We start from the raw sequence: 8,374 nt of genomic DNA, 5'->3' as shown, positions 1-8,374 counted from the left end.
CCGTTGCTCACGATATTAGAGTCATTTCCGTGAGATGTTCTTCAATTATAGTCAAATGAGTTTAATAAGAGTGCTCTCGCAGCGATCTCGTATATACAGAGTGTACAGGGACATTAGGAGACTCAAATTCACGAACGCTGTTGTTATTTATAGATTGTCGCCCGTTCGTGAAGCTGCACCTTGTGATATTCAACCTTATTGTTGAAGGAATTAGAATATATTTTGGGATGTTCGAGTCATCCGTTGGTGCTTCTTTTTTGTGTGTTTTTATAGCCTTGAAAAGAAATCAGGATTTGGTAACCATGCACAGGTTTTGTGATACAAACAGGACATTGGCTAAATATAACCGGAGTGTAATGTTTTAATGTTATGTAGAAGTTCACGTCACGTACTGTTTAATGTGAGGATTACATTTTGAATGCACGGCTGGTGTCAGATTGATGACTACAGCACACACACGACAATTATTTAACTCATGAATATTACCTAGTTACCTACTGACGGAGAATTACTTAAATAAACATTTGTAAATGAAGAATGTAATGGAAGCAGATGATTTAAAATATTAGACAAAAGTCCACTAATGTGATATTTTCGAAATATGAAACTCCTTTCATATCGTCAGGCGCTTCACCTGATTCTGGAACAACCACAAAATCAGACTCATTAACTACATAAAAATTGTTCTACTGAGGTCTTATAAATCTGACTATTTCACAACTAACTGCAGCGGCAATCAGAGAGTGTCAGATACATTTAATGATTACTTTTTTATATCGAAAACAATTGCTAAGGACTGGGTTAAGTAACGATTAAATGGCTGAGTACGGCGGTAAAAGTAAAAATATTAGATATTCTAGTTAGGTATAATGGAGAAGAATACCGTTGAAATGGTAAAAACTACAATTAATTTTATTTAATTGTTTCCCTCTAAGATTTTAACAATTCGTAAAATGTGAAAATGAAATATACAACGAAATTAAAATATTAAGCTTGGTATGGAACTATGGATTAAGAAAATAAAGACTGACGTAGTCGGTATTAACGTGATATCTTCATTTTCCTAACACAATGAAATTATTGTAATAACATAACATAACATAACATAACAGTGTAAATGCAATAATCAGTTATGGAAGTATAACTTATTGGTGCAGCTTCACATGCTTGGTGGTTAGTTGATTGGAATGGTTCATTCCATAACCTACCCCTGTTCCAAATTTCATCCCAATCTCTTCAGCCATTTTGACGTGATTGAGTAACAAACATACAGACAAACGTTCGCATTTATAATATTAGTAAGATTAAAAAGGTATAGTATGTAACATTATTACATTTATAACATAACGATCGCCCCCAACTCGGGGCTAAACTGTAATTGGAAGTAATTAGAAAAGTTGGAGCGATCCAACTCGGACTCGGTTTAATAATAATAACTTATTTTTATGATCCAAAATAATAGAATTCAATAATAATTGGATCATGACTTCATGAGTGGTGATTGTACCTATTTACTATTTAATATTAATATAAAGTTTCCTAATAGTTCAAATTTGTTACTTCCTATTTCCAATCAACTGTTATATTTCCTGTTCAGGTTTGTATATGTTCCAAAATACATATATCTAGGTAGAGAGAACCTTACATATAGTTCTAAAGAATGTGCATGATAGCTATTATTTACCGGAACAAAAGACTCGGTAAGAATCAACATGGAAAATCACATTGAAGACCCTTCTGCACAGCAAGAACGTTTGCGACGATCTATAAGCATTTTCTTAGTAAACATTCAAACTGAATGAAAGATAAATATTTTGTCATGGTCACCTATATTAAATTAAAAATGGCGTTTTCTTAAAAAACAAGACCACCCGCAATATGTCAGCAATAATAACAGTTCGTTCAGTATGAATGAGTATTATCGTGCTTACCCCACTACTGGAGGCTGGCTCGATAACCACACTCCAAATAACTCGAGTATCTGTGGCACTGTGACCTCTAACTCCGTTTACATATATATAAATAACAAGTATATATGTACTCGTGTAATGTAATGTACGAAAATATAAATATTTACTTTAGAATTTTACGTAAAACTCGACAAGACATAGAGAACAGTTAGGTTATTCTGTTATTGGCAATTCGAAACATTCGAAGTGAACTCGGTCGCGGTGTGATTATTCTCACCACATTGGATGATTTTCGCCCCTTAAAAAAAGGGAGGAAATCTTTCGTGATACTACTACTGAATCGTTTTTCTAAAAGATAATAAGATAGTTACTAACTAATATTTAAGTACCGAAAACCGAGCTACATGTAAAAAAAACAAAATTACAATCTACCCAACTACATATAACCTCCAGCACATCATGTTACCCTTTAGTGACAACCAATTATCGACGTTATCACAAAACGATTAGCTTTAAAATCGGATAAACATTTTTGTCATTTTCGAATAACTTTACATAGTGGCATTACATTTATATTTGTGTGTAGGTAAATAGGTACTGATTATTTATAGGTATAACTAAATAAATACAACATGCCTTTATGTACAAGGACAATGTGTTTCTCCATAGCAACACAGTAAGCGACCGTTACCTAATCTATGAGGGTCACCCCTTCTATTCCCGGCTGGTGCACACCCCTGCTGGGTACCACATGCCCCAATACCAGCTTATCTACCAATAACTTGGGGAACAAAGGTATATACGTCAACACGTCAAGCTGTGAATAACCAGTATAAACTGACCGTCGAACGTACGGAAAGATCATACAATGCGAGGCCATGATAAACTGGTTTTAATGGTTTGCTGTGTTGTTAGTTGTTAATAAAGGGGTATTTGCATAATTGTGTTTTTTTTTGTCAGCTGTTGGTAAGTACTTGACGATTATCACAAACTGGGAGTTTTATTACACAAGTTGGTAAGTATTCACATTTTGGAATCGAACCCAGTATCACACGCTCAGCAGCTGTGTGCTCATCCAACAAGACCGTTAAGACAAAATATTGTCATATTATTTCAACTCAATAACATGAATTAATATTAATGTATGTGGATGAATCATCCAACGACAACATCCACTGTTGATCGAACCATCGCCAAGTAATAATAAATGTAGAAAACAAAGTTTGGAAAAATCTGGAATTACTAAATATAATAATATTACGTTTGTGATGACATATAAAGCTCGGCGTTAGCAACACTTGGATCAATATACCTTACTGAGCAAATAGCTAAACTAAACATATCCACTAAACACTGCCTAGCTGAAATGTGACCTAAATCATTATGTACAAGGTTCATATTACATTGAACGAGTAGTGAACATATATTTTTGATACGATAATTTTATTGAGTGTCAGTAAAAATAACGGAACACCGTGTTTCAGATGAAAGGTTCGTTTCAGTACTTTCAGTAGGTGTATGGTTCCAGGGGCGGTCCACAGATGGCGCCCTGGGTCGCGTTTGCGTATCGCGCGAGCCTCGCCTAGTAACAATAATCAATGCTTTCTGATTCCTTAGAAAATTGATTTTAGTTTAGTGCTTGTAATATTCTTTTAATGTGTGCCACGGCTTTGTTGTATTCTATCGTTAAAGTAACAAACATATTCTATACATACATATACATATATGTATCTACTTTTATATAGCTAAGGTCCAAAGCAGTATTTATTTCTTTAAAATTATAATTATAGAAACTAATGAGCTAGTGATGGACACCGCCCGGAGCGTCCAAACATCGATAATTGTGCCGGAGTAGAGTCTGCTGCGTCACGTCCATTGCAACAATCATGTCGTCGGCTTGCGGTTAGAAAGTAAATAACCCTTGTTTTGGTATAAAATTAAATGTTGCACCAATCATGAGGTTTCATTGTAAGTAAGTAAGGAGCCAAGACAATTACTTACTGTAAGAAACTCTTACTTACAAATAACGCCCTCACGACCCTTTGTTCTTTTAGTGATTAGGATTCAGTTCATATCGAATTGTTGCTGGATCTAACTTAAATAGTTCACAAGTAATACCTAGTATAAACACGAACACTGCGAGGTATAATTCGTTAGTCACACATTCGGAAGTTGTTGCCTATTTTTTGCGGATTAAAGTGATAATTTATGTTTGCCAAAACCGTCCGGTTATTTCTCGATACACAGGATTCTGGCGCTTCGTAACTTAGAAATAAAGATAGTTGTTGCTTGCGCAGTTTATCCAAAACGTGTTGCTATGTCAAACGGTCCAATTTCTTCAGAATCGATACAAAGAGCTGTGCGTGTTAATTTGTTTACTTCGAACGGAACGAATTTATTTTATGTTTTGCACGTTGGATGTAAAAAACTTTACACGTTCGGTAAAATTAACAAAAAAAAAAGATCGAAGAAAGAATAAAAAGTAAATGAAAATTGTTGATTGCTCTGCACTCTGTAATTATAGCGAAGAACTCTCTGATAGAATAATATTATTGAGCCAGTCGTACAGTGTGTGGCTGCCGATGTTGTTTATAAAACGATCTGAAGGCGAGATAATAAAAAGATTGAGTCTACGATAGAGCACGATCATAAAAAGCGATGCCAATTTACTGCAAACGCAAACTCAGCGTTCGAGGATAAGAACCTACATTTTATCCATATAGCTGTTCTTGCATTATCGAGCCACATCACAGCTATTTGGCACCATCCACGGCGCGGGCAGGCAATGCAATCTATCTCACATCGCAATCTGCACATACAGCGAGTCAGCGTTTACATGCTGACTACATCGTGCAGCTACACAAGGAAGCGACTCGCTGAGCATGCTGTATACATACAAGCCGCACACTCGGCCGTGCTTGCTAATTACACAAAAAACACTCGAGGATGGGGTTGCACCAATCTGTAGCGAGGCCCCTCCTGAACCGGTCGCAACCGGTCCCAACCGGTCTTATTAAAATATAACTCTGCCTCCGCTTGTTTTTACCTAGCTTTAAATTTATGATAATGTATGGAAACGATGTTCATTCTTTGTTTTTTAGTGTCATCTGTATGGAATATTTAATCTTTTATTGTGAAGCATTTCGTTTGTGCGAGCAAACGTTAAGGTTTGTGTGTGTGTGTGTGTGTGACCATTGTGTGTCGTTGGGTAGTTTTCACCTTATATTGCGGGAGAGGGTTGGGTATTGAAACAACAGCTTTCCATTTTGAAACTATGTATTTTTTTTTTCTTCAATATTTCTACATTTTCTTTTACGGTCTATCAAATAAATATCAATTATAAACAATTGATACATTTATTATTATTGTTAGTTTTTGTATATGTCGACATTTCAAGTTTAGAAGTAAAATGTTTTTGTAGCTTTTTAAAATCTTTTTATTTATCGATGAAAGTGAACTCTAGTACTATGATATTGTGCGTTTAAAACACTGGACCCTACAAACATTTAGATTTCGTTTAAAAACGGTTAGTCTATTGATTTACATTTAATGTAGTAATTACACTGGATGAAGAAAATGCAATCTGCAATATGAACATATCGTCAATTGTATTGTACTGTGAGTACAATGTATCTCGTATCACCCACTGGACTAAAGTAACGCAGCTTCGCGCGGCGATAGAAAATAATCTTACAAAAAATTCATTTTATATTAACTTAAATAACTTAATACTTTTAATAACTATCAATAATATAACCTGAGATCTTTTGCCTGCAGCCGGGGGCGGCGGGGCGAAGGCGCGCGCGCGGCCTGCGCCCCCGCCCCGCCGCGCCCCTTGCTGCCTCCCTACTCACCTCTCTATGATACACATCTCTAATATTTATAAATCTGCATTCATGTTTTCACATTCATAAAAAGTAATATTTTTCTCGCATAATTTTTTATACATTACAAAAGTAGTATCACAAACAAATGTACAAACTAGTACAATTACGAAAAACGTACACATATCGGGCCTCTACAGAGGCCGCCTCTAATAAATACGATACATGAAAATACCAACTCTACGCAACTTCAGAATAGAATCGAACTCGAAACAAAAAATAATACCTAAGACTATATCGTTCAGGGTATCAGTATCACACGCGCGGCGGCGGCTGAGATCAGAGGGTGCGCACGAGCGCCGCCACGCCACTCACGCGACCAACCAGCACTCACAATCATTAAAATATCCAAAATACGAACAATGATCATACAATGATTAACATAAGTACGAGCGGCGCGGGGGGGCGAGCGCAGCGGTGGGCAGACGAGACAACCGACGTCCAGGGGGGAGGGGGCGAGATCGACGCTCGCCGCCGCGCGCCGGCGCACGCACGCCCGCCGCCGCCGGCACGCTCGACCAGCGACCGAATATCGACACTTTATCGATAACAAAGTGCATTTCGCATCACTATCGACCGTGCCCGCGACAGCGGCCGGCAACTTAAACCTGCGCTCTTCCGCGCGCTTATACTACATCTATACGTTACATATCACGCTGTGCTTTTTTCTCTTATTAAAAATATATAATAATTAATATAATATATAATAATATGATATTTGTTAAAATAACGATACGTAGATATCGAGGAGGGCTGTCAGTCGGCTCGCTCGCATCACGCGCATATCACAGGCCTGTTCACTCTGCCTGGCTCCTGAACAGTTTCTTCTTTTCTATCGTGAACTGGGGGCTGATGATGATGGTGCCGCCTCGCGTTAAGTTTCTGCAACAAAAGAGAGACTCCGTTAGCATCGGCTGTCACTGTTGCTATGCAGTTGACTGAACGAATGCAATAGACTTGATTGACATGGCTCCACTCCGGAGATGAACTTACTTTAAGAATTGCGGCAACAGGCTCGTCCAGTTCGTGGCATCGTGTTCCAGATGTAGATGTATCTCGTGCGTGGTTAAAGTGTTGGGGTCTATTTTGAAAGCTGCTAATCTTCTGCCCGCGACGTCCACTATGACCGCCGCCCCTCGGGACCCACAGGGCTCGCCCTCGGCCAACGCCAGCGTCTGCCGAGATGCCCTGGCCAGTAGCTCGGCAGGTACTAGCACCTCGGCGGTGGCCAGCTCGCTGGCTCCTTTCGCTGCTCGGAGTTCTCGCTCCAGCCTTTGAGCCAGCGCCGCCTCCGTCGGCACCGGGACCGGTGCTTCCCGCCATGTAGGCCCATTCCAAGCTATAACAATACAAAACAAACATTATACATCTATCCACCAACTTATTAGAATCCTAATCAAAATCTAATTGGACTGTTTAGTTATCACTCAATAAGTCATCTGTTTTTTAACAATTATTTTTAATATAAATCCAGCATCCGAAAGAGCTGCATAAATATAACAAAGTTAACGCAAGTATGTATCGAGCCAGTGCGCACCAAGGGCGAGGGAGTGCGGCGCAGCGGAACAGCTGACACGTCAGCTGATACTGACGTTTGGGCCCCGAGCCGGTGCACACTGCTGCTCACTCGCTTATTGGATTAAGTACAGGGGGCTGAATGTGCTGGTATGCAAGGTAAGACCTAGTGCTCCCAGAGTAAGTACTAAGCTAGAGTGACGGGCGGCTGAGCGCAGTGCGCGCGCCGCATAGCAACACAGTCAGCCGGTTAGAAAGCCACTTCCCTCCCTCGCCTCGCTACTCCGAATAGAAAGTCAACTCACCTTTTTCACTATTGAATCCGACAAACTGATTCGTGACCGGCAGGATCTCCATGTTTTCCAAATTTTTACTTATATTGTACACTTTTTAAACGACAAAAAAACGTTCCGCTGCGGAACTTAATATTAGTAGAAAAATATCACAAGTCTCTTTTGTACTGCGAATGCGCACTGAACAAACCGGCTAAACACCACCGGCGACTAGTTATCGTCAGAGATCGATGGGAAATTGATAAAAATGTCCGAAGCTCACGACCGCATCAGATCTGATCTCGTAACCATAGGGCTTCGTCACTCGCCCACGGCTCACTATTTGACCCACCCAACCCTGTCGCTCTTTGTGACGGACTGACGTTAACCGGGGACCGGCGCAAGTTTTATAGAGGGCCGAGGCGGGGGTGCGGGGGGACACTCCGCGGGCCGCAGAGGGGGCCCCGCGCGCCAGTTGCGCCCAGCCGCGGTCTGTGGAGGACGTCTCCACGTCGCTCCGAGCCGGCGCGCGGCGACAAGCCGGCCGGCTTCTTTGTTCGGCTCCCACCGGTGGGACGCCTCGGGTCTATCTTATAAGAAGTGTGCTCGTATTACTGCTGTGTTCCTCACGTACTCGCATTTACTGTAACGGGTTCTTTGTCACTCTAGCAGTTCAGAAAGTACTAGAATGTAGATCGTTGTATGTTGTAACTATCTTTGTTAAGTAGATTATGGAAATCGTATTTATCTGCCATGTAATCTGTAAGACCGGCCGAGTGTTGCCGTATCACGT

The 8,374-nt window shown here is 40.1% G+C and overlaps 1 protein-coding gene across 1 annotated transcript; it reads right to left on the bottom strand.

The window, feature by feature from the left end:
• Window positions 1-5,168: 5,168 nt before the first annotated feature.
• Window positions 5,169-7,978, bottom strand: LOC118271628 (protein charybde). Its single transcript, XM_035587731.2, has 3 exons — window positions 7,615-7,978; window positions 6,788-7,133; window positions 5,169-6,676 (listed from the first exon to the last, which is right to left on the bottom strand). The coding sequence occupies exons 1-3, from the start codon at window positions 7,664-7,666 to the stop codon at window positions 6,592-6,594; spliced, it is 483 nt and encodes a 160-aa protein (XP_035443624.1). The 5' UTR covers window positions 7,667-7,978; the 3' UTR covers window positions 5,169-6,591.
• Window positions 7,979-8,374: the final 396 nt, after the last annotated feature.

This window comes from Spodoptera frugiperda, chromosome 5, assembly GCF_023101765.2.
Source record: "Spodoptera frugiperda isolate SF20-4 chromosome 5, AGI-APGP_CSIRO_Sfru_2.0, whole genome shotgun sequence".
NCBI lineage: Eukaryota > Metazoa > Arthropoda > Insecta > Lepidoptera > Noctuidae > Spodoptera > Spodoptera frugiperda.
This window is presented reverse-complemented; position numbering and strand designations above follow the sequence as displayed.

What these genes read in the sequence shown, in the direction of transcription:
- LOC118271628 (XM_035587731.2), bottom strand. Translation starts at nt 7,666, where the DNA reads ATGGAGATCCTGCCGGTCACGAATCAGTTTGTCGGATTCAATAGTGAA. An exon ending in CGGATTCAATAGTGAAAAAG is followed by an intron (nt 7,134 to 7,614) that starts GTGAGTTGACTT and finishes GTATTGTTATAG; the next exon opens with CTTGGAATGGGCCTACATGG. An exon ending in CTGTTGCCGCAATTCTTAAA is followed by an intron (nt 6,677 to 6,787) that starts GTAAGTTCATCT and finishes CTTTTGTTGCAG; the next exon opens with AAACTTAACGCGAGGCGGCA.